General features: G+C 36.3%; 1 protein-coding gene across 1 annotated transcript in view; it reads right to left on the bottom strand.

Moving 5' to 3' along the window:
• The window catches only part of PAN2 (PAN2-PAN3 deadenylation complex catalytic subunit PAN2), a 717,374-nt gene that overhangs the window by 492,974 nt on the left and 198,301 nt on the right, over positions 1-26,099 (bottom strand). Inside the window, exon 11 of the mRNA XM_090393913.1 lies at positions 14,831-14,991. Within this exon, the coding sequence (XP_090250039.1) occupies positions 14,831-14,991 (161 nt within the window). The remainder of the gene's footprint in view (positions 1-14,830; positions 14,992-26,099) is intronic.

Below are 26,099 nucleotides of genomic sequence, written 5' to 3'. Positions count from 1 at the left end.
CAGTTTGATGATTTTTTGCGTTGAGAGGTTAGTTTTGGTTGTTGGATTGTTTTGATGGGTTTTTGCTGTTTTGTTGGAGTAATTTATTAGCTGTGTTGGGTAATTTCGATTTTTAAAAATCTGTGTTAGCTTCTTTATCTCAGTGTTGAGATAATTGTGTATAGTCGAAAACTTGTAAGCAATTATAAACTATGCTAGGATGACTGATTTCTTAATAGAATAAGGATGATATGAGCTGAAGTGGGCATAGTTTCCAATATGTGTGGGTTTGTGGAATATTTTCATGGCTATTTTGTTGTTTGTTCTAATTAATGTGAGGTTAAGGAAATTGATGGATTTTTCATGATCTGTTTCTATGGTGAATTTTAGTCTTTTGCTGAAGTCGTTAAGGAAGGTTTGTAAAGTGGCGATGCATGTTGGTTCTCTAATGCATAGAATATCATCCACGTGTTGGCCATAAAAGGTGATGCGGAGAGGGGAGTAAATAGGTGTGATTCTATGTGTCATAGGAATAATTCAGCTAATTGTCTGTTGATATTTTGGCACATAGGGAGTCTGAAAATTTAAAATAAAATTTGGATATAAAAGTTATTGTTATATTTAAAGAAGTTTGCTAAAATTACTGTTTGATTAAGTTTATGATATCGCTGGAAGTTAATTTTGTTCATGAACCTAAGGTATGGTGACCTGTGAGTAGTGCTTGTACGATGTCTAATGTTCTGGGAAAATCTATGTTAGTGTATAGCGAAGTTGTGTCCAACGAAGTGAGGACGTCTTCATGGAATAGAGTTAGTTTTTTTTATTTTTTGGTAAAGGTCATCTGTGTTTTTTATCATAGATTTGGACTTGTCAAGTAACTGTTTGAGTAGTTTGGCTCGATAAGGGTGATGTGTCAGTGTTTTTGTATGAGACTATCGGGCATACTGGGTAATCATCTCTGTAGGTTTTAATTTGTCTGAACATAGAAGGGGTATGTGTGATGAGGGGTTGTGTTTTTCATTATTATTTTGTCTATCTTGTTTTGATTTTTTAGAACGTATAGGATGTTGTCAATTTGTTTTATGAGGTCGGAGGTGGGGTCATTTAGGACTTTCTGGTATGTGTTTTGGTCATTTAAAATAGCTGTTATTTTCCTGTAGTAATCCGTTTTATTTATGATGATGAGTGTACTGCCTTTGTCTGCTTTTGCGATCATTATATTCAGGTTCTTTTTTTAATGATATCAGGGTTTATTGAAGGTTGGGAGAAATGTTGGATTTTACTTTTATTTTGCTATTCATCATCATCATCAAATTCCTGCCATGTACCTTCAAGGGATGTACTTTCTGGAATATTATTTCTTTGTTTGGGTACATTTCTAACTGCTTGGATTTCAATAATAATGTTCTTTGTTAGGTATGTATTTTGGGGATATTGTGAAGTTCAGTCCCTTGTTCAGGATGGCGATTTCATCAGGTGTGAGGTTATAATGTGATAGATTCATAATAGAATTGTTTGGTTAAGTTGCGTGGTATTATCCGAGGGGTTGGATTTGTTGTTATGGGGGTTTGTTAGGGCATTCCATTTTTTTTTGTGTGCCGAGTTTCGATTAATTCTGTGTAGTTGTTGATATGTGATTAGACACTTTCTGAAAAAAGTGCCCATTCGTTTGGAGTCAATAAAGTCTTTTTACTCAAATTTTTTCTTCCTATACATATTCTTCATATATCTGCCCATATAAAACATCAGTAATGCCCTAAAATTTGAGTAAAGAGCCAATGACATTATTTAAAAAAAAAAAAAGGGGGGGGAGTAATCCTAAACAAAAATAGGCTAAATAGCATAAAAATAATATTTACTTAGAGGAGTAAAATGGAAATTTTTTCCAGAAATAATACCTATAAGAAATTGAATAATATAATATACAGATGATTAATGAAAATAATAATAATTAGAATGATGAATCAGCATCTCACAAACTTCCATGAATTTTCTTTCAAATGATGCTCTGGCGTGGTGTAGGGACTTGGTGCCTTTCCAATTAATTCTGTGATAAGTCTGGAGTGCATGGTCGGAAAGGCTGTTTTAACATACCAAAGGAATTTAATGTGACATTTGTGTTCATCTTCATTTATTGGAACTGTGTGCGTGTCCTGTTTCTCCAAGTAGGGTGAGTTGCAGGTGCACTGGATTTTGTCAACTCCCAGGTGGGCATGGTAAGGAAGGGAATCTTTGGATGAACTAAGTATACTTTTTAATTTTGCAAGAGGTTTGAATATAGCCTTAATATTGTATTTGTAGTATTTTATCTATTTTTTTCTGATATTTCCCTAATGTATGATATGACTATGGCATTTTTTATTTTTTTTTACCTTTGGCTGCATTATTGTGGAGAATTTTGTCTGGCTGTGTTATGACTCTATGTTTGAAGGTGGTGACCCCTAGTTTTTGGGCTGAAAGGTGGTATGAATCTTTATGAATGTATGGATTTGTGTGTGTAGGTTTACAGTGGACAGTGAAAGAAAGAAAGACACCTAATGAAAGATGCATGACAAGTGTCTAGAACATCGTTTCCAATCTTGACGGTGAATTGGATATGTTTGTGTTGTTTGCTTAGGTGATTTAGTAGTGTACTTAATGTTTGGTGGCAGTAGGGACAAATGGCAAATCTGAGCCACACTTTGGGTCAGTTGGGTGAGGGTTCCTTAGCTAGACTTTGCTATTAGCACAGATACTGAAAGAGTTGGTAGGTTATTGCCCCTCCAACATAAAAAAACACACAACACTTTATAAATAAAATTAAAAACAACACATTCAACTATGAAGACAGCAGTCAGCTTTGACATAACTTCTTTTCACGAATATCCCAATCAATGATGAGATTATTCTTCTTCAGAACAAATTACTGTCTAATAAAAACAGTCCTCTTTGCCTATGTACTTTACTTTGGGTATTTTGCATAGCAAAATAATTTCTACCTGCAAAAAGAAAGTATGGCCACTTCCCCATAACTTTCATGTAGATGTCAAGCAATGAGTTCTAGATTCAGCAAGTCTAAAGCCCAAAGTTTGGCTCAGATATGTTGATGACATATTTGCCATTTAGCCCCATGGCCACCAAACGCAATGCACATATATCCAATTCACCATCAAGATTGAAAATAATAACTCTCTTCCTTTTCTAGATGCACTTGTCATACCTCTTCCCTCAGACAATCTTTCCTTCAGTCTACCATAAACCTACACACACACACAGGCCAATACATACACAATGATTCATACCACCATCCAATACAAAAACTAGGGGTCATCAGCATTCTGAAACATAGTGCTGTAATAATTTGCATCAATGAGCAGATACTGAAGATTAGTAGCCAAACCTTTATAAAGAATGGCTACAACAACAAAAAGCAATTCACAAGATTCTCCAACAATAATGTCATAAAAGGTAAAAAAGATTACAAAAATGCCATAGCAATACCATTACATTAGGGGAATATCAGAAAACATCTGCATGAGTACAATATTAAGGAAATATTCAAACTGCCCACAAAATTAAAAAGTATACTTAGCTCATCCAAAGATCCCCTTTGCTAACATGGAAACCTGGAGTTCACAAAATTAAGTGCACCTGCAACTTACCCTTCACAAGGGAACAAGACACACAATTCCACAAACACAAATGGCATATTCAATGCCTTCACTAAACTTGTCACAGAATTAATTGGAAAGATGCCAAGTCCCTACAGTACACCCAAATTTGGTTCGAAAGATAATTTAAGGTAGCTTGTGAGATGCTGATTTATCATCCTAATCTCAACAAGAATGATGGATTAGCAATTCCAAGAGTCTAGAAATACATCTACAAATCTTGTAGCATTCAGACAAACATGTTAGCAGAATCCCAACAGAAGTAAAAAAAAACCACGACTGTAGAGGTGCATTTCATGTGGTTCACTTTTAATTTTTTTTTCTATCAATCACCTGTGCTTTATTTTACTGCACTTTTTTTTTATATATATAAAAATTTTATTTTTTATTTTATTTATATTTTTCCTTACTTACTCATCCTTACTTTCAAAAAATGCACATGGGTATGTCATATTAATAAAATCCCATTTAAGTATTATATGTCTAACCACGTTTTGCATTCTTTAATACGTCAATTCTGAAACTGTGCCAGATGCAGTTTGGGTAGTTGAGGTGGATGGTAGTTAGTGAGATTGCCAACTGAGGTTCTGTTATTCTTGTCGTTGTTATTATGTGAAACCTCCAAGGAGTCTACAGACTCGCTGCAAAAGAGCACTCCACCACACAAATCTCACCATCCATCCTATTACTTAATTCTCTCACTACACACAAATACTATCAATGCCATCTCCCACCTATCACCAACAACAGTACTTTTCTGTCTATAAACTGCCTGTGTTGTGATGGCCAATTTGCCTGTGTTGTGATGGCCAATTTGCCTGTATGCAGGATGAAAAACCTGAGTTTCTTGGAGAAAAAGCCCTGCTATCTCCATATGAGATTGGTTAACTCACCTTCACTTGAAAAAGCCCATATAAAGATTCATCTCATCTATTCTGTTAAGAATAATGTGTTTGGTTTCGATGATTGTAGTAGGTGGTGGTGCACATGATTTATATTGCTTCAGAGATCACAAGTGTTTGTGAAGAGGATATGGAAAGTTTTTTTTTCAATATTATTTTGTTGTTGTTGGTTTTACTTTTTCTGAACTTTTACTTGAATTTATTTTTACTCTTTGTAGATTTTTTGCTGGATTTTTATTGTTTATGCTTTTTGGAATTGTTTTTAAGGCAGATATTTGTGATCTGCAGTATTGCCATACATTCTTCACTGCATGGGAAGAGAAGAGTCACAAAAGGAATAGGTGCATACAATGGGAGGGGAAGTCTCACAATGATAAACTACCAACACAGAGGATACTCCTTCTGTTTATACTTGGCCTCAACAGGAACCCTGCATATCACCATATTCAGAATCCCTCAAAGCACAAACTGGCAGCAGGATTAATCATTAGCTGATTGGGAAGCCACCAGATTCATTACTATCAGGTTCAGTCCAATATACTACCTAGCAGCTAGACTGCAGAATCTTTTTACTACTGTACCAATCTGGGTCCCTCCAGTGTACTGGCATGTTCTTGAAAGCAGTCATACTAAATGCATGTGAGAAGGAGTGAGGGGATTAGTGCTCTTGCTTTGAAGACCAAACACGGCAGTAGACCACTTTAAGATTCCAATATGAAAAGTGGTGGTGTTTCACCAGGCAATGAAAGAATCAACCTTTAGGTTGATTCTACAACCTAAAGGTGAAGTTCGCATTTCCTTAAAATAGGGAGTGTATTCCTTTGTGGTGGATATACCCTTAAGATACCAGATTCCCATTTATGGAAACATGCTATCAACAGCCCTTAGTAACCAAATTGTGATACTAACCTTTTCACATATCTGTGAAAGTTTAATGAACATCACATAAACACATGTTACATATCAGCCCTTAGTAACCAAATTGTGATACTGATACAGAATGACCATAGTCGTGATTGCAGATGTATGATTTGTGTTCATATAAATGGATAGTGAATGATCTATTTATCTGTCTAAAGTAAGCTAATGTGCAAGAACAGGGTATTATATACTCCATGCACTGAAAGAGGAGGGAGCTGATCTTTGGTAGAACATAAGAGTTGCTACTTTCAGGTGGAGCTTAAAAGCTGTAGAGATTGTACTTTTTTCAAGACCCTTTTTCACTGTTTTCAATGTGCCATGGACGTAGGGAATGGTGATGACATTTCTGAAATCATTCTGAAGCGATGGCCAAGGAATGGGGGAGGAACTGATTATTTTTTTAATTCTGTAAGCATAGATAGGAAGGTGTTGTGTATATGGTTGAGTTCAGTTGAAAGAGAGATTCACTGGAACAAAGATTAGAGGCTCTATTGATTCGAGTTTTAATCATGCCATATTGTTGAGAGGGGTGGTGGTGGTGGGAAAGTTTATGTATCTGCCTCTGTGAGTTTTTTTTATATATATAGTGAAGGAGAGTTTATCATTCAGACGGTATGTAACTAAGATATCTAGGAAGAGTAAACTATTGTTATTTTCCTTTTCTATCATAAACTGGATTCTTGGATGTAGACTGTTGAGGTGACTAAGGAAGGAGTCTAATGTGTCTGGGCCATGAGGCCAAGTAGGGAACACATTATCCATGTATCTTAGCCAGATAGAAGGTTTGAGAGGGGCTGAGTATATGGCTCGTTTTTCAAAATATTCCATGTAAAAATTGGCAAGAGGGGAAGGTGAGAGGAGGGAACCCATAGCAGATCCCTCTCTGTTTGTAAATTTTGTTCTTCCAAGAAAAATAACCAGAACTGATGGCAAAGGACATCGAAAGGTAAAAAGTTTTTTAAGAGTGATAATAAAAGTGTAACACTCTTCACCATCACCATAAAAGTGCCATTACCATCCCCTACACCTATGGCACATTGGGAAAAAATAGCAAGGTCTTGGAAAAAAATTAGAACCTCCACATAGCTTTTAAGCCCCACCAGAAACTAGCTATCCTTATAATAATTTGTAGCCACAGCCTTATCATCACCTCTATGCAGTGGTACAATTTTCCCTTCTTTCCACTCCCTTGGAACCCATATTGTAGTTTTAAGACTCTCATTAAACAGGCATGCCAATGGAAATTCCCTGGAAAATTCTCTTAAGATGTACAGTGATGTCATCAAATCCTATCACCTTATTGACATCACGGGTATTTATTTCCTCAAATTCCTCCTGCTCGCTCACAATTAAGCCATCCTCTCCGAAGTCCTCTACATTTAAGTTCCTCATGATTCCTGAAGAAGATAAAACACTCTGATAAAATGATCACTGAATACTTCAACAATGTCTTCTGCAGCAGTAACCATTCTACCATTAACATCATCTTACCATAATCATTCTTCCTTCTACTTGCACCATATCTAAAAAACTCTCTAAGGTTTATTATTATTACTATTATTATTATTATCCTAAGACCCCCATGGAGTCAAGGCCTCATCTAAGAGATCCTTGGGTCATACATACAGCTCATCATACTGCACCTTTAACACACTCAAATTCTCTGCAGATACCACACTCTCAGGCAAGACATTCCAATCATTCACAACTCTGCATGCAAAAAACCTGCTTCTCACTCCAATGCTCACACCCTCCTTATACAGTTTCCAGGGATGACCTCTGGTTCTCTCCTGATTTCCACTATTTTCTGTAAAACCTCTTCAACACTGAAGAGGGGTGATATGATGGAGACCAGATTTCCGTCATATCACCCCTCTTCCTCCTATTCACTAAACCCTGTAAATTGCATTTTCTCAACCTTTCTTCATATTTGACATTCAAAGATGAGAAACTGCCTTAGTCAGTTGCCTCTGGACCCTTTCCAACATTTCTTTGTCCTTTTGATAACCAGGTGACAAAATCTGTGCACAATAGTCCATGAATGGATTAATCAGAGCCTTATACAATGGAACAAGAATCTCATCAGTGTCCTTCACATCATTCTCAGAATTCATTGTGTTGTTCACACAACTTTGCCAATGTGTCCTATAAATTTTAGATCCTTATCCACTCCCCAAGATCTCTTATTTCCTCCACCTCCAACAATACATTCCCCACCAAGAGTAAATTCCACATCCCATCTTTGTTTCCAAAATTTTAAAACCTTACATTTTGCAATGTTGAACTGGCATTCCCATTCCTGTGTCCATTCACTCAATCTACTCAAGTCTTCTTGTAAGGCCACAACATCTTCTGTACTCTACACAGTTCGTTGTAACTTTACATCATCTGCTGACAACTGAATATCCCCATCCAAATCTCTGCCATTATCATTCACATACAGGTTAAACAGCAATGGCCCTAAAACAGACCCCCCCCTGAGGCACACCACTAGTGGCTTTCCTCTTCCGGGATATTGCTCCCCCCCATACACAAATTGCAGATACCTATCAGATAGTCTCTGATCCAATGCACTAATGTAATATCCAACCTCAACCACTCTAGTTTGATTAACAACTTCTGATAGCCAGGTCAGGCAACAAACTACTCCTTTGTTTCTGATATCCCAGGTCAATTAGTGTATTAATTAGTTTTTGAGATGGTCTAAAAGCAGCATTTTTTAAACTACAGGCTATGACCTATTAGTAGGCAATGAAATCAGCTGAGCGGGTTGTAACTGACAATTTTTTTTTATAAGGAAATATAACAGAAAATATCTGAGTATTTCTCCTAGATTTCATAGCTTTAACATCATTGCATTGCTGCAGTGTCACATCCTGCATTTCTTTTTGGGAGGGGGACTTGCTTGAAAGTATATTTTCTTCCTTTTGTGTTAAGCATAGCACATTTTTATAAATGTTTTAAACATATATAGCATGCTAATTTGAATGTTTTTGATTAAATTTTAATTGTAAAAGTAGTATTGTCTTAATGATAGTCTGTGGGAGGCAATTTGTTTATTATTATGCAGAGTTAAATCATTTTCATTCCAGATATCTCCAATTTACACTAATCGTCTCTACATGTAGTATAGACTAATTATGTCTGTACTGTATAATCGATGATACAATAAGCTACTTTTTATTTATTTTTTTGTAGTATGGTTGGGCAGGAGATATTATAAGATCATTTTTATTCATCTTCGAAAATAATAGGTATAATGAGCAAAACTGTTTATCCCTATATAAAAATGAATTCTATGTTTTATGGCAAACACGCCCAAGGCATCATCATATAAAATATTTCCTAATCTGGCAGAGTATTTTGAGTATCATATTAATGGGAATTTGCTGTCAAACAATAGTGGCCAATGAAGATAGAAACCTGGAGGTAATGGTAGATGGAGAGTTCAGGTTTCCAGAACCTGATTGCTAAAATAGTTAAGTCATCATATCAGAGAACTACAATGTTGAAGAGAACACTAACTTGTAGAAACGAAGCTATTTTACCCACTTTACACGACTGATAAAAACACAGCCAAACTGCAGATAGTCAGGATTCTGAGTGGACAAATGAAAATATCTAGCGGCAGATAGCCATATGACATCTGCCCTATGGAACTATATGACATATAACAGATTAAGGAAATGTGGTCTACAAAATTTGAGGAATAGATGAAGGAAAGGGAAATGACAGAAACATATTAAATATTTCTGTCATTTCTGGTAAGGGGGAACTAATAGCACAGATACAAATGAGATTTAACAGCTCATCGCAGATAGGAAATAACTCAGATCATTTCTGGAAGCTGAGTGAAGGTGTGATTAGTAAGCATGTGAGAAATAGGTTCTTTTCAGACATTTAAGATTTTCAGATGCTTAAATGTCTTTCAGATATATAAAAAAGTGGATATTTAAGCAGTGTTGTGATCCACTTTTTTATATATCTGAAAATAGATATTTAAGCATCTGAAAATCTTAAATGTCTAAAAAGAACCTATTTCTCACACTTACTAATCACACCTTCACTCAGCTTCAGAAATGATCAGAGTTATTTCTTATCTGCAATGAGCTGTTAAATCTCATTTGTATCTGTGCTATTAGTTCCCCTTACCAGAAATGACAGAAACATTTAATATGTTTCTGTCATTTTCCCTTCCCTTCATCTATTCCTCAAATTTTGTGAACCATTGAAGGAAGGAAAGTACCTTCCTTCCTTCAGTGAATCTGTCTTCCTGGAGGAATCTGCAAAATAGAAATAATTATTTGCTTTCTATTATCCCACCCATATTCAGTATTCCACATTCCAAACAATACGTTAGTTTTTAACCTTCATGTTATATTTTCATTTCCTTGTGTTTTATTTTTTATATATATGTGTATATGCTATTTTTCTCTATTTATTTATTGGCAAAAGGAATACAAAGCAACTACAGGTCAATGCCCAGTCTAGAATCCGTGTGTTGAGACTTAAGTGCTTGAGGATATCATGTTGGAGGTTTAATGGAATGTATACAGCAATCAGAAAGGATTAAAACAGATTTTTTTAATGCTTTGTCTCAGTCACTGAGACATCTTCAGGGATTAAAAAAAACTAATGTAACATACACTCAAATACCACATAATACTAAGCTAACCACGTGGGTAACTCTAAAGTCCTACCTAGGTGGTGTGCCCTCTATGGGCGATTGTAGGTGGCCTGGAATGTAAGCTGGGATCTCTAATGATTAATGTTTCCCAAATTTTTGGAAGTTTAATGCAACCGTATTTATTTAGATTTGGTTGATTTCTGAGAACTGCTGATGGTTCTAAAAATAGTCTCTCTTTTTTGAATTTACTGTGGTGGAGCATGGTGGTTTTTTTTTTTCCAAGAGATCCTGTGGGTTGTATCCAAAACATGGCCTGCCAGGCCTGACTGACTATAGTCATAGTAACATATTGGTAAGCTTTGACAACACCTTACAGTTTACCAATATTCCCTAAATTGATACCTTTAACACTCTTAGAAAACATTTTCCCTTCTGACATCTTAGATCTCTTTTCCTCTACTATCAATTCTGGTTATTTTTCTTGGAAGAACAAAATTTACAAACAGATAGAGGGAACCGGCATGGTTTCCCCCCCCCCTCTCTCTCTCTCTCTCACCCCTCGATAATTTTTATGTGAAAAATTTTGAAAAGCGAGTCTTAGACTCAGCCCCTCTCAAACCTTCTATCTGGCTAAGATATTCATGTTAGAGGTTTAATGGAATATTAACAGCACTGAGAAAGGATTAAAACTAATTTTAATACTTCCAATATTTCGTCTCCGTCACAGAGACATCTTTTGTAACACCACACACACAAATACAATACAAAGTGAAACTAAAGTCCTATCTAGGTGGTGTGCCCTCTATGGGCATTTGCAGGTGGCCTGGAATGTAAAGAGGGATCTCTGATAATTAAAGTTTCCCAAATTTTGGGAAGTTTAATGCAACCGTATTTGTTTAAATTAGGTTGATTCCTGAGTGCAGATGCAGATTCAAAGAATAGTCTTTCCTTTTTGAATTTACTATGGTGGAGCATGGTAGAATTTTTCCAGGAGATCCTGTGAGATGTATCCAAAACATGGTCTGCAAAGCCAGATTGACCATAGTTGTGTTTGCAGATGTAAGAACTGTGTTCCTCTAACCGGGTGGATGCTGACCTGCCTGTTTGTCCGAAGTAGGCAACTTTACAGGAACAAGGTACTCTATATACACCAGGCACTGAAAGAGGAGGGAGCTGGGCTTTAGTGGAGCAGATAAAGGTAGCAAGTTTACGATGGGACTTAAAAGCCGTATGGAGGTTGTACTTTTTTAATGATCTGGCTATTTCTTCTGAAGTACCATGGATATAAGGAATGGTGATGGCATTTCTGAAGTCCTTCTGAAGAGATGGTTGGGGAATGGGGAAGGACTTGATTATTTTTTTAATTCTGTAGTCATTATAGCTATTGGAAAGGAAGGTGTTGTGTATGTGTTTGAGTTCGGTTGAAAGGGCAGTTTTAAGGAACAAAGATCGTAGGCTCTATTGGTCATAGTTTTAATAATGCCATATTGCTGGGAGGGGGGTGGTGGTGGGAGAGTTTGTGAATGTATCTGCCTGTATGAGTAGGTTTTCTATATACAGAGAAAGAAAGGTTACCATTAGGAAGGCGTGTTATTAAGGTGTCTAGGAAGGGTAAACTATTGTTATTTTCCTTTTCCATCGTAAACTGGATTCTTGGATGTAGACTATTGAGGTGACTGAGGAAGGAATCTAATGTGTCTGGGCCATGAGGCCAAATAGAGAACACATCATCTACATATCTTAGCCAGATAGAAGGTTTTAGAGGGGAATAGTCAATGGCTCGTTTTTCAAAATTTTCCATGTAATAATTGGCAAGAGGAGGGTGAGGGGGGGGGGAACCATGGCAGTTCCCTTTATCTGTTTGTAGATTTTGTTCTTCCAAGAGAAATAACCAGAGTTGAAGGCAAAGGAAAAGAGCTCTAAGATATCAGAAGGAAAAAACGTTTTTTAAGAGTGTTAAGGTGTCAATTAGGGGAATATTTGTAAGCAAAGAGATGATGTCACAACTGACCAATATATCTGTATTATTTAAAGTAAGATTTTCAATTAAGTTTTTAAAATGGGTGGAGTTTTTTTACATAAGATGAGGTAAGACCAGTGGGGGGGGTCAAAGAGTTAGCTAGATGCTTTGATAATTTGTAGCAAGGTGCATTGGTGGCATCTACTATAGGTCTTAGGGGAGAATTAGGTTTGTGGATTTTGGGTAAACCGTATATCCAGGGGAGACGAGAACAGAATGGCTCGAGTTTTTTTGTAATGTCAGGAGGCCACAAAGAAACTTTTTTAAGTAGGTTTTATAATTTTTTAACTTGAGTTTTTGTGGGATTTCTTGATTTTAGTTGAAGGCTAGGTGGATTTATGAGAGTCTGGTATGGTGGGGGGTTGCTCATTACTTTATTAAATTCTTTAACTAGGCATTAGTAAGGTGGGGTGTCACAGACCCCAAAGATATAGAAAGAAATAACTGTGACACCCCACCTTACTAACACCTGGTCAATCAAGGCTCGTCTTCTCCATATATTTGGTGGAGCAATGTTAGATTGGATAGGCAGCCAAGGCAAAGAGGTGCTTCTCAGTGTCCCACTAATTGTGCACACAGTAGAATTTAACTATAATGTTAGGGTGCGCAATTCTTTACCAGAATGGGACACGGTATTCTGCTGCAGAGAACGTGAGGGCTAGTGCAGACGACCTTAGTACCTCTGCACCACAACCGAAGGTTGTTCCAGCAAGCCTTGAAATGATATTATTTCTCGTTTTAAGTTTGTTGGACAAGTTGGTAATGTGCCTTTCATAGGTTAGGTTTCTGCAGGCTCACTCAAAGGTATTTAAGGTGAGGCTCATGTTCTACCAAGTGATCCCCCCCCCCCCCCTAAAAAAATCTTGTCGATATTGTTGCCATCTACGGTCAAGGCCGAGAACTTTTCAGACCACCCATGGTGGCAGTGGTTATGAGTTGACTCACAAGAAAAAATGAGTCAACTCATAACCACTGGCACCGTATATGAGGGTGGTCTGAAAGGTTCTCGGCCTTGACCATAGATGGCAGCAACATTGACAAGATTTTTTTTCTAAGTTGCTACATCTGTCATAAGCATCCGTGTGAAATTACAAGTCATTCTATCAAGTAGTTTGTTTTATACAGCTGTCTGAAGCAAAAGTGTTGTCAAAATGAAATGGGCAAAATTGAATATTGTGTGGTTATAAAATTCTTTGTAAAAGAAGGTTTAACACCAAAAGAAATTCATACAAAGTTCGTAAAAGTTTAACGGCACTCTTCACCTTCGTTTTCGACAATTAAGAAATGGGCTTCCAAGTTTAAACGTGGCCATACCAGCCTTGAAGATGATCCACGTGAAGGACGTCCAAAAAGTGTAACAACACCAGAAATCATTAATCAAGTGCACTATATGGTATTGGATGACTGGCAAGTCAAAGTGCATGAAATTGCTGAGGCCATAGGCATTTCAAAAGAATGTTAGGATATATTTTGCATGAAGAATTGCAAATGAAAAAACTTTGCGCAAGATGGGTGCTGCGCTTGCTCACAGCAGATCAAAAACACTCACATGAAAATCTCTGAATAGTGGTTGGAGCATTTTAACAAAAATAAAACTGATTTTGTGTGTCAAGTTATTACTATGGATGAGACTTGGATTCATCATAACACACCAGAATCCAAACAGCAGTCAAAACAGTGGACAGAAGCCAGTTATTCAGCACAAAGAAGACAAAGTCGGTTCCATCAGCAGGAAAGGTCATGGCATCGGTGTTTTGGGATGCTAAAGGCATTTTGTTTATTAATTATCTTGAAAAGGGTAAAACAATAATCAGGGAATATTATTCTGAACTTTTAACCAGACTAGACGAATAGGTCTTTTCTCATGAAAAAATTCATGAGAAAAGACCCAGTTTGCAGAAGAAAAAAATCATCTTTTATTAGAACAATGCACCTGCCACAAAAGTGTTTTGGCAATAGGAAAAAGGGGGTCTGCACAATGGATTGTTGGAACATCCAACCTATTCCCCAGATTTGGCTCCCTATGATTTCTATCTCTTCCCAAAACAAACTCTTCCTTGCTGGTCAGCATTTTTCTTCGAATCAAGGGGTGATTGCAGCTGAGAACCACTACAGGGACGGGATAATGGCGCTGGAGCATCACTGGAATAAATGTATTAGTCTTAAGGGAGATTATGTTGAAAAATAAAAATAATTTTGAAATTATAAATTGTTTTTTCATGGTTAGGCCAAGAACTTTTCAGACCAGCCTCATATTAAAGAGAAGAGAACCATATGCACATAAACACACATGAAAAACAACAATCATGGTTTTCTTGCTGTTTTGTATTTGATCAAAAATGCACATTTAATTAAAATAAAACTAATAAATAATAATAATTTCGGATACAGTGATACAAAAACTTGAAACTTAGGAGAAAGTCATTTTCCTACCAATAAAAAAAAGAGTATTTAATTGGTTTAGAATTAGATGATTCAACTTTACTGTGGGGGATGAAAGTTACTTGTTCAACTTTGGCTTCCAACAAGCAAGGTGATAATAGGAATTTAACTACAACCTAAACTACAGCAGTTTTTGTTTCAAACTTCTATTCTTTATTGGCATTGCATTACTGACATATGAATGAATACACAGACAGATATAAAATATTACAGTGAAATTCATAATAAAATATTTTGTAATATAAATTAAAATTAAAGAAGCTTGAAAAGAATTAAAAATATGCCCCACCTGAATCATATTATTGCAATATGAATTTGGAAGGTTGGCTTCCAAACCTGAGAAACTTGTTCGATTGAATCTATTGAAATCAATTTCATCTAGACCCATCCGAGAATACTTTATTTCTATTTTCAAATATCTTTGAGGAACAGATTCAGATCCTTCATCACCTAAAATTAAAGAAAATCAAAGATAAGTGGTGAATTGCATAGTTTAGATAAGTGAATTAAACAAATGAAATAAAAAGAAAAATAATAGAACAAGTGATCAATTCTGAATACTTTAAAATTCAGGTTAGCTGAGAAACAATAACAGAAGATGAAGTAAAAGAGAAGTGCCAAAGACAATATTTCTAGATATTTAAACAGAACAATATGGTTAGTTGATTCAGACAAGGACAGCAAAGGATAAACCAAAACAAACTATTACAGCATTAACCAAGATAATAATGAGCTGTAATAAAGAGATAAATTAGTAAATAACCTTTATATACAAAAAACTAATTTTAAAAAATTTAGTACATCAAAGCAGTATCTACATATAAATAGAATTTATAATCAAATGTATTTATAAATAATTAATTCTTTTTAAAAAAGTTAAAAACTTCATACAATTTGTCTGAGTCTGATAAGATCTGCCTGAGTGTATATGGCTCAACTAGATTAGTAAAAAATGTATGCCGTTCTCCAGTGATGTGCTGGCACTCCACCAGAATAAGAGGATGGCGAGACAAAAACAAACAATATGGAAAATAAAAATCTAAATATTATTACTAAGACAAGCATAATAACATAATAAAATCAGTCAATATAATATCAAGCTTGATTTGTTATAAAAACCAACTGGAAAGAAAAGGCCAAGTAGACCTCAAAAAATGATATTAGATGGATAATGAGATCTGAACAGACCAATATCCATAATTAGTATTATGATGCTTAATTTGTTTAGGAGCATTCCCTTTTACTCCTAAACAAATTAAGCTTGCTATTATAGTGAAGCCTCCACAGCTCAGTTGGTTTAGACAAGCCTCTAGGTTGAAAAGATAAGGTTCAAATCCTGTCTATGAAGTAAGGAACCTTTATCAGATGTTTTCAATAAAATAGTAAGTTAGTTGGTCTCATATGGAGGTGGAGGGTTTTTTTCTCCTATAAGCTCAGGCTTTTCATCCCTCATAACAGGCAAACCAGCCAGAAGAATACCTGAAATATATTAACACAGGCCACTACAGGAATAAGGATTAACCATTCTATTTCACTGTATCTGGTATTGAGCCTCTATGGTAAAGCATGGGTCTATGCATAAGCATAAATCAGGAAGAAAGGATTATACTGACTATATAAAAAAAAAGAGCAGCTTATGAATAAAAATTTAAGAAATCATATATAGTTTAAATAAAATCAGTTTTTGACTGTGCATCTGAAACAGAAATCAAGCTGAAAAAGTAAATATCAAACAGTTAAACACAATTACAGAAATGAAAAATTATGAAAACTGTGTGAAAAACAAAATAAAAAATGAAAAATATACAGAAAAAAAAAGTGCAAGTTATATAAGTAAATGAATGGATAGCAAACGGGTAAAAGGGATGACAAAAGCGTGTTAACAGAATACAAAAAAGACAGAATAATTAGATGAATGGAAAAATGGAAGCCAAGTACCAGACCTATTTTATGCAATGCATCAAAGAGGTGTTGCAAAATTAATTAAGTTCTGCTAATGTTAAATTAAAAAAATAAAAAAAAAAGGATGCAAACTAAGTATATTCATTTAGTTTGCATTTAGTTAGTCTGTTGTTATTGGTCAGTTACATTTAAATATAAGACACGAAATTCAGAAATCTTGAAATAACTTAAGGTAAAGTAAAGATGCCAAGAAATTATATTCTTCATTTGATCCTTTATCCAAATACAAGCAAACAAAAGTTGCACGTGAAGTAACTTCACGACTGAGCTACTTGTATATAAAGGCTAATGACTTTACATCAAATACCTTACTATCCCATAATGCAACAGACATAACCTTACAGACATGTATAATACTAAGCATTATGGGATGGGCCACTACCCAGATGGGTTCAACCTTTATTGAGGTCTCATCAGTGGAAGCCAGACCCAGAAGTGATACCAAGGTTGAAGTAATGCAGTATAATGCATAGCATCATACATGTCCATAAAGATATGTGTGTGTGTTGCATTATGAAATACTAATATCAATTGCATTAGTATCCCATACGTATGATGCATTATGGGATACTAATGCAATTGATGTGAAGTCATCAGCCTCTATATACAAGCAGCCCAGTCATGAAGTTACTTCACATGCAAACTTTATTTGCTTACACTTGGATAAAGGATGAAACCAAGAATATAATTCTTGGCATTTTTAATTTATAGTATTATATAACCAAGTGAAAAAATTTTCAACATCTATCTTTAATCCAGAGTATTTTAGTAATAAGGTGCGACACCTTTTGATACATGTAAATGGAAATATGACTTCTACTTCTGCATTACATCGTCAGTATAATCACAGAATTAGTAAAGCAATAAAGGGAGCAAACAATAGCAGTTTATAAATGAGACTCTAGGGCTGATAACTTTTGGAATGGGATATCAGATCTGATGAAAATGTATGTTCAGTGATTAAGAAATGCATCATGCATGATACACTGAAAAGTATATGCAAGTTATAGCTGTGAGGATGCCAGTTTTAGGTTCAGTGATGAATAATAGATCCAGGTTTGAATGTTTATAAGTGGTGGTACACATTATTGATGATGGATCACCCAGATGTTCTTAAATTCTATGTGTAATTCTTTTCTTTTTTAAGTATATTTTTAGTGTTTTGCAATTTTTTGTTATATTTTTGATAGTCTTGAAATTTTTTTTGTTTTTTATGGGAGATTTTTTTGATCACATTAACATTGTAATGTATTATGCTATCTTTCATGTTAGAATATTAGGAAAATTTAGAGAGTAGGTGGAAGTAGTAGGGATGAGACTTTTGGACATGATTCCTACACAGGGAGTGCCCAGATCCACAATCCAAGTGTGTCATCAGTGCCAACTGATTACTAGATAAAGTAATAATACCGTTCTTTGCATTCATCCGTTGATGGTCAGTTATATTTAAATAAAAGTCACGAAATTCAAAAATCTTGAAATAACTAAAGTAAAGTGAAATTTCTGTAAAAATTCGACAACCATGTTAAATTTTATAAGCATATTTATGACATGTTAACCTTCTTTTGGATTATGTATTCTAGAAATAATTTTTTTTTGCCTAATTCTACCATTACACATTATCTAAACGTAACAAAAATTGAAATCATTTATTGAATTTTAACAGTGATCCTAAATCTCGATAACATTAACCTTAATTTAATTGAGAATAGACTGTTGCTTCGAACTATTATTTGGAGTAACAAAATGTAAAAAGGTCACGTGGTTATAGGACACCATTTTACTACACAATATTTTGATTCCTGCCAGGCAGAGTCGGTGAATAAGCTACTCTAAACTTGTGCTCCCCATTTTATCGTTATTGTGAGTGTTTTTCATCAAAATTAATCATCAAACGAAAACCTTAACAGCGGGTACTGAGGAGCAGAATACTTCTGCACAACCTGTAAGCACTTGTAGTGCATTAAATCAGCTATTTTTCCAATTCTAAATCAGCCATGTGTGACACCCACAGTAGCGTCCACTATGCCTAGCATACACAGCAAAAATCGCAGCAACAAAAGCCAACAGCAAATGAGCACCATGTGTCTCGCCAGCACAGTGACGTCGATTACCACCAACAAACTTATTACGTGCCGCAGCTGCAAACTGATGTCACAGTTAGAAAAAAAAAGTATATTCTGTGAGTTCCGTTGCCACTGGCTGCATGCTTCCTGCACCAAAATAGACCAATCTGTGCAAAAGCTATTTTTATTATTATTATTACGACACCTCCAGGGAGTCCAGAGATTCATTGAGAGAGGACACCTACTCTACATCTCTCTCTGTCTCTACCACTCAATCCACTAACTACAACTAACCACAACTACACCAATGCCATCTACAGCCAGCCACCACCACTAATATTTTCACAGACAATCACAAACATCCATGGCCATGGTGGGATTCGAACTCGCAGCCTTTTAACTGGAGAGTGGATATGCTAACCGCTCAGCCAACCAGGTTGGCTTTTTATCACTATTTATCGAACTTAACCAGCCGTTTTTCTGTTCGCTGTGCCTCCCTTCAGTTTTACTGAAGGGAGGCACAGCGAACAGGAAGGCACTGCATAGGAAATGTGCAAGACACTTGCGGTCAAACATATGACTCACAAAACCTTACATATCCACTTCACCAACATCCATGGCCTAAACTCAAACCTTAATAGTGTCCACTACCACCTTTAGTCTACCAAACCCCACCTACTGTTTCTGGCAGAAACTCAAAATCTCACCTCCCCCCAGCACTATTTATCTCAACCTTCCAAACTACTCCTCTTTAACAACTTTCGCCCCAAGGGTGGTGTCTGCACATACATCCGCTCTGACATACCTTGCCAGAGAGAGCCCAATCTAGAATCATCCAACTTTGACTTCTTTGGTTGAAAATATCCCTTCCCTGCTCAGTCAAATTCATTTGCTGTCTGTATCCCTCCCCTCAATGCAACCAACCACTGTGATCTCTTTACTTGGAGATTTTAAAATATCCAAGTAAGGGTCTACAAAACCAGCTGGCCATCCTCCTCTAGTTGTATAGATCTTGCAGGCAGAGATGCTGAAATATTTGCCATCACTAACAACCTTACACAACTTGTTCAGATGCCAACCAGAATACCAGATAACCCGAACCACTCCCCAAACACCCTAGATCTTTTCCTCACCAATGACCCCTCCAAATACACAGTGGAAGTAATGAGTTCCCTGGGTAATTCTGACCAAAATCTAGTGCTCATCTCCTCCCCAAGTGGGACAGCCTCCGCAACTTCTATGCCACATTCCCATGGTTAGACTATTGCTTCTGGCCTTCCAAACCCAAACATATGCTCCACACTTATTACCAAAGTAATCCTCACCAGCATGGAAATATACATTCCACACAGTATTCTGAACTGCCATTCCCTAACTAAACCTTGGTTCTCCAAAAGATGTGCCAAGGCTGTGCAGATGAAACACCAGACATACCATAACTGGCTGAAATCAAGAACCTCATCCTCCTTTACAGCTTATACCGAAGCCCAAAATAGATGCAAAAAAAAAGAGTTTGAAAGAGCCAAAAGCAGGAAACTAGCAGCCTGTTCAAATGACAACCGAGCCTTTTGGTCTCTTGCCAAAGCAATTGGCCATAACTTCTGCCCAACACTATTCCCATCCTTATCATACCCAGATGGCTCTATTGCATCATTACCCATAGAAAAGGCCAATCTTCTGGCTTCACACTTTGCTTCCAGTGCATGCATAACTGATGATGGTAAATGTCCCCCCCCCCCCAACCATTCCACACATCCAACATGCAATGCCTCCTATATCCTTTTGCCAGGATGAGATCAGACAAATAATGTCCAAATTAGATACAAAAAAAGTCTCCTGGCCCTGATGGCATTCCCCCAATTGTCCTGAAAGTTTGCACACCAGAACTTACTCCTATCCCATGTGGCCAATATATACTATCTTACTCCACTGGAATCTATCCCACAAACTAGAAATTGGCCCATTATTCAATTCCCAAAAAGGGTGACAAGTCACTGCCATCAAACTACAGCCCTATCTCACTCACATCAATCTTATCCAAAGTGATGGAGGAAACCAACAATTCTCAACTCCTACACTACCTTGAAGACACTCACCTAATAAATGACTGCCAGTATGGATTTTCTGTTGCTGCCAATCAACAGGAGATCTGCTCACATGGCACTCCTCTCTGGACAAACGCCATGGAGAAGTTTGGCGAATCTCAAGTGGTTGAACTTGATATCTCCAAAGCCTTTGACTGGGTCAGGCACAAAGGCTTACTATGCAAACTACCATCATTTGGTCTAACCCAGGACTTCTGTAGTTCGACTGCCAGTTGTCTGTATGGATGCAGACTGTGTGTGATGGTGGATGACTCCCTATCCTCTCACCATTCAATTAATGCTGGGATTCCACAAGGTTCTGTCCTCTCACCAACCCTCTTCCAGCTATATATCAACAACCTACTTCACTTGACCTCCAACCCAATACACAGTTTTGCAGACGACAGCACCCCTACACTTCTCACTTTCATTTGATAAACCTTACCCTACACAAATCACCTCAACCTACAGAACATCGACCACCACAATCCTCAATTCCGATCTCCAAGCCATCCTACAATGGGGTTTGGATAACCTGATCAATTGTAATGCTAATAAAACTCAATTCTGTCCTATTTCCATAAAAAAAGAACCATTTTTTCCCAGTATCCTTTTTGAAGATAGCCAAATTTCCAGACAGCATGAGATCTCTCTTCTTGGAATTACCCTCACATCAAACCCTCTCCTGGCATAAACACATCACAAACACAGCACAACCAATATACAAAATGATGGTACAACATGACAAAATTTCATGCCGGCTGGGGCACAGCTCAGTTTAAACAAGGGCCCCCATTGTTTTCGCCAGGGAACCAGGGCGAACAGCGAAAAGTCAGCTACTGGAACAAATCTGAAAGCACACCCAAACACAACATCACCAGAGTTAAAGATCAGTTCTATCAACATAAGAAGCCTGAATGGCAAAGAAATGGAGCTAGCTGAGGAATTAGATAAGTACCAGATCAACATAATAGAGGTGACTGAAACAAAAAAGACAAAAACTGGCGAGATCTTTCTGAGCAATAAATACAAAATGTTATATTCAGGCAATGACAATCAAGGAAAAGAAGGGGTAGCCATAGTATTTAACACTAAATACGAGGCTAATCTTCTTGAATGGCAAGCAGTCTCAAGTAGAGTGATGTGGGCAAATATCAAAATGGGGAACTGGACAATGACTTATTTGTGCCTATGATAGCACAGAAGTGAAGGAATTTTTTGAGGCTCTAGAGAAAGCTACAGCACAATGAAAAAGGAAAAGTTGGTCCTTGTTGGGGATCTAAATAGCTGAGTAGGAAGTGATTGTCAGACATACAAAAATATTTTGGGAAAATTTGGAGAAAAGAACAAAGCTAATAATGGCAAATGTCTCTTGGATTTCTGCTCAGGACATGGACTGGACTGGTTATTACTAACACCATGTTCCAACATAAAAATGTGCACAAATTCACATGGAGAGAGAAGAAGCAAGGAATAAGAAAAGTCTCAATGACTGTGTTATTGTTGATAGTAATGTTTTCTCCCTGGTGCAGGACACCAGAGTGTACAGAGGATTTGAAATTGGAAGCGATCACTATTTAGTCTTGAGCAGGATAAAATTGAATTTCATATTGAAAAGAATAACATATAAGGAAGTTTTAAAGCGAATAAAAGTTGAGCAGCTCTCAGATGTGAACTGTAGACTAAAATACACAAAGATTATTGAAGAAAAAATGGAAGAGTTTGAGAACAGGAATCAAACCTTGGAGATTCAGTGGCAAAGTCTGAAGAAAACATTGATTGATTCTGCCAGAGAGGCATGTGGTGAGGTTGTCTGCAAAGGATAAAAAAATCAGAACTCCCTGGATTACACAGGAAGTTAAAGAGGCAGTGAAGGAAAAGAAGAAAGCATATCAAAAGTTCCTGGCAAATAAGTCAGTTCGTGCTCTTAGAGAATACAGAGACAAATGTAAGAAAGCTAAACACTGTGTAAAACTAGCTAAACAAAAGTCATGGGAGGACTTTGGCAAGAACATAGAATATAAATATCAAGAAGGCGGTAAGATATTTTGAAAGTTGTTGGAGGTTGTGAAGAAGCTTAGAAACGGAGGAAAAAGTGGTGTAAAAGGGGTTAGAGAAGATAAAGGTGACATGAAAAACTGGAGAAAAAGATATCCTTGAAGTATAGAGTAATTACTTCGAAAAATTGCTAAATGAAACAAGTAGTGATAGCCAAGTGGTAAAAAAAACACTCAGCAGGCATACAGTCAGGAATACATATGCATACTTGAAGTAAGAAAAGCCATCAAAGGCTTGAAATGTGAAAAGGTGGCAGGAGTAGATAATATTTGCTCAGAAATGCTGAAGTATGGTGATATAAAAGTCTTACAATGGCTGTACTGCATAGTTCAGAAGGCCTGGGCAGAGGGACGAATTCCTGATGATTGGAGTAGAGTGCTAATAGTACCCATATATAAAAAGAGAAATAAAACTGAATGTGAGAATTACAGAGGTATTTCCCTATTGAGTGTTCTGGGCAAGATTTATGCCAGTATACTTGAAAAACGGTTGAGAAAAATTGTGGAAGAAAAGCTTGGTGAAGAACAAGCAGGATTCAGGCCAAATAGAGGCTGTCAGGATCAGATCTTCACTTTATGACAAATAGTTGAGAAAGCATGGGAATATAACAAAAATCTGTGTTTAAGTTTTGTCGATCTGAAAAAGGCATACGACAAGGTGCCAAGAGAGAAGCTATTCAATACACCATAGTTATAAGGTATGAATTGAGCATTATATCAAGCAATACTTAGTCTTTATTTGAGTTGCAAGTCAGCAGTTAGAATTCAAAGAAGTACAGGAAGATGGTTTAATATTAAATCTTGTGTCAGACAAGGATGTACATTATCCCCTCTGTTATTCATTATCTATATGATTACATTATGAAGGAAAGTGGTATTAAACATGATATCAGAATCGGAGATGTTAATGTCAGCTCTTTGCTTTATGCAAGCGATGTTATACTTCTAAATAAATCTGCTAAAAGTTTGCAAGATTCCCTGACTAAACTGAATAACTGTTGTAATAGATATGGTATGAAGGTCAGCAATAAAAAGACAAAGACAATGAAAATAGGTAGAATCGTTGAAAATTTCAACTGCATTGTGAACGGAGAACCTGTGGAACAATTAAAGCATTATTATTTTTACGGCTATTATAGCCTGAAAAGTAAAACATTTCAACTACTTAGGCATGATTTTTGGTGAAGATGGTAAATTAAATATGAAAATAGACAACAGAATCAACAAAGAGCTAGTATGGTTAGGAAGTTAATTGAATAAATCCTTATGGAATAAGAAAGAAATTAGTCGGAACACTAAATTAGCTGTATACAAGACAGTGTTCAAACCAGTTTTAACTTATGGATCTGAGAGCTGGGTCAGAAGTAAAATACTTGACCAAAGACTAGAGACCACAGATATGAGAGTCCTGAGAAAGATTATAGGCATGAAAACAGATGGTATCAATGGCAATATCATATTAAAAACGAGGATATTAGGAAAGAACTTGACATTGTCAGCATCCAGGAATGCATTAGCAAAGCTAATCTCAGGTGGTATAGTCATTAAAACAGAATGGGCAAGAAAAGATTAGCAAAACAGTTGTTCTGTGCCAGGTTGGCAGGAAAAAGACCCAGACAAAGACCAAGATATAGGTGGATTGATATGGTACAAAGTGCCTTAGACGATAGAAATATAAGATTTGATAATGTTAAAGTCTTGACATTAACAGATTGATTTGGAGGGAAATTGTAGATAGGAAGTTAGTAATGATGTAAATTTTTCATGTAGTACTATCATATCCTGTACTCCCCTTGAGGGAACCTGTAGGAATTTGATGATGATGTCAACCATTGCATCCTCAGCTTCAAAAATAATTAGTATTTCTCTTTTGCTCAAGACGTTACTTCATCCCGAACAGCTGTTAACATTATAAAAATCACAAATCTGCCCAGCTATTGAATACTGCTCCCATATATGGGGTAAAGCCTCTAAAAGCTCTCTCAGAATGCTTGACTCATTACAAAGGAGAGAAATTAGACTTATTATTGACCCATCTCTTACCAACTCTTCCCCCCCCCACTTTCACACTGATGTTTGGTTTCTGCAATATGTATATTCTACAAATATTTCCATGGGAAATATTCATCTGAAATAACATCAATAATTCCTCTACTCAGTACTAAGCTCGTTGGAACATGTGCAGCTGCTGCTCAACATCCTTTCACAGTACACCTAGAAACAAACAGAACAAGTTTCTTTTCCTCCTCCTTCATCCCTACAACTGTTGCTCTGTGGAACAGTCTCCTCCCTGCTGTGTTTCCCAAAGAATACAATTCACAGTCATTTAAATTAAATGTTAACAATTTCCTCCTTTCCCAACCCACTACCCATGCACGGTAATAATGTACTATCGGTTAATCAACCAACCTCTTGTGTATGTGCGCAACATAAAAAACCAAATTTCCTTAAATTCCTTCTGACTATTCAGGGTTGAATTGTTTTGCCATAAGAAACAAATACAAATAATTATGAAATGGTGCATTTTAATTTTATCTAATTTTCTCCTTAAAATGTTCCAATTATAGCTTTAAAAAAAAAAAAAAAATACAGATTATCCAAATGAAACAAATATTGAAATTACATGACAAATTTTTGTATGATTTAAAATACCAAATTTGGGAAAAATCCATTCTGACCAACAGCTGCAAGGTTTCTTACAGTATTGAAAGAAAATGGAGGAATGATCATAGCCAGTTCTGCTGAACACATTCTCTATGAACATGATTATAGATGAGACATGGGGCAGAAATCAAACATCTATGCGAGAGAGAGAAAGTGACTGAAGTGATTTTTTTTTTTTTTTTTTGGCAAGGGATAAAATTAATTGGATTATCCTCTAGATAGCATGAGTCATTCTTAGGTATTAGTTCACTCCAAATGTCTGAGCTGTATTCCAAGGTTGGGTAAATTTGGGATTTATATAGTTTTCAAAGTGAGCAAATTAACCTCTGCGACGGCTAAATTTCAAAGTTACCAACTTGTCAGGGTCTTTCACATTGCAGCAGCAATTTTCAGTAACCTTTCAATTTTTTTTTTGCAATGTATCCCTGAACTCTAGCTCCCTATAAATCAATAGCACCAAATTCCTTACTTCCTTCACCTTCTGAATCAAAGTTATTCCAACATGATAATCTTCATTTCACCTTTCTCTGACCAAAGTATTTGAGTTTGTACTTAGCACTGCTTATGTAATATCCACATTCTGTGGATCAAAGTACCAACTTATTCAAATCCTTGCATAACAAACATTAACATCATTGCTTCCTTAACATTGTTCTTCCTAAGGTAGCATCATCAGAAAATTGAACATGTCCTCTCAAACTTTGAACTATTTCAATGATATACAA

This window comes from Typopeltis vanoorti, chromosome 6, assembly GCF_054136105.1.
Source record: "Typopeltis vanoorti isolate ZY-2024b chromosome 6, IOZ_Tvanoo_1.0, whole genome shotgun sequence".
Lineage (NCBI taxonomy): Eukaryota > Metazoa > Arthropoda > Arachnida > Uropygi > Thelyphonidae > Typopeltis > Typopeltis vanoorti.
Note: the sequence above shows the minus strand (reverse complement) of the source record. Positions and strands in the feature narration are given on the sequence as shown.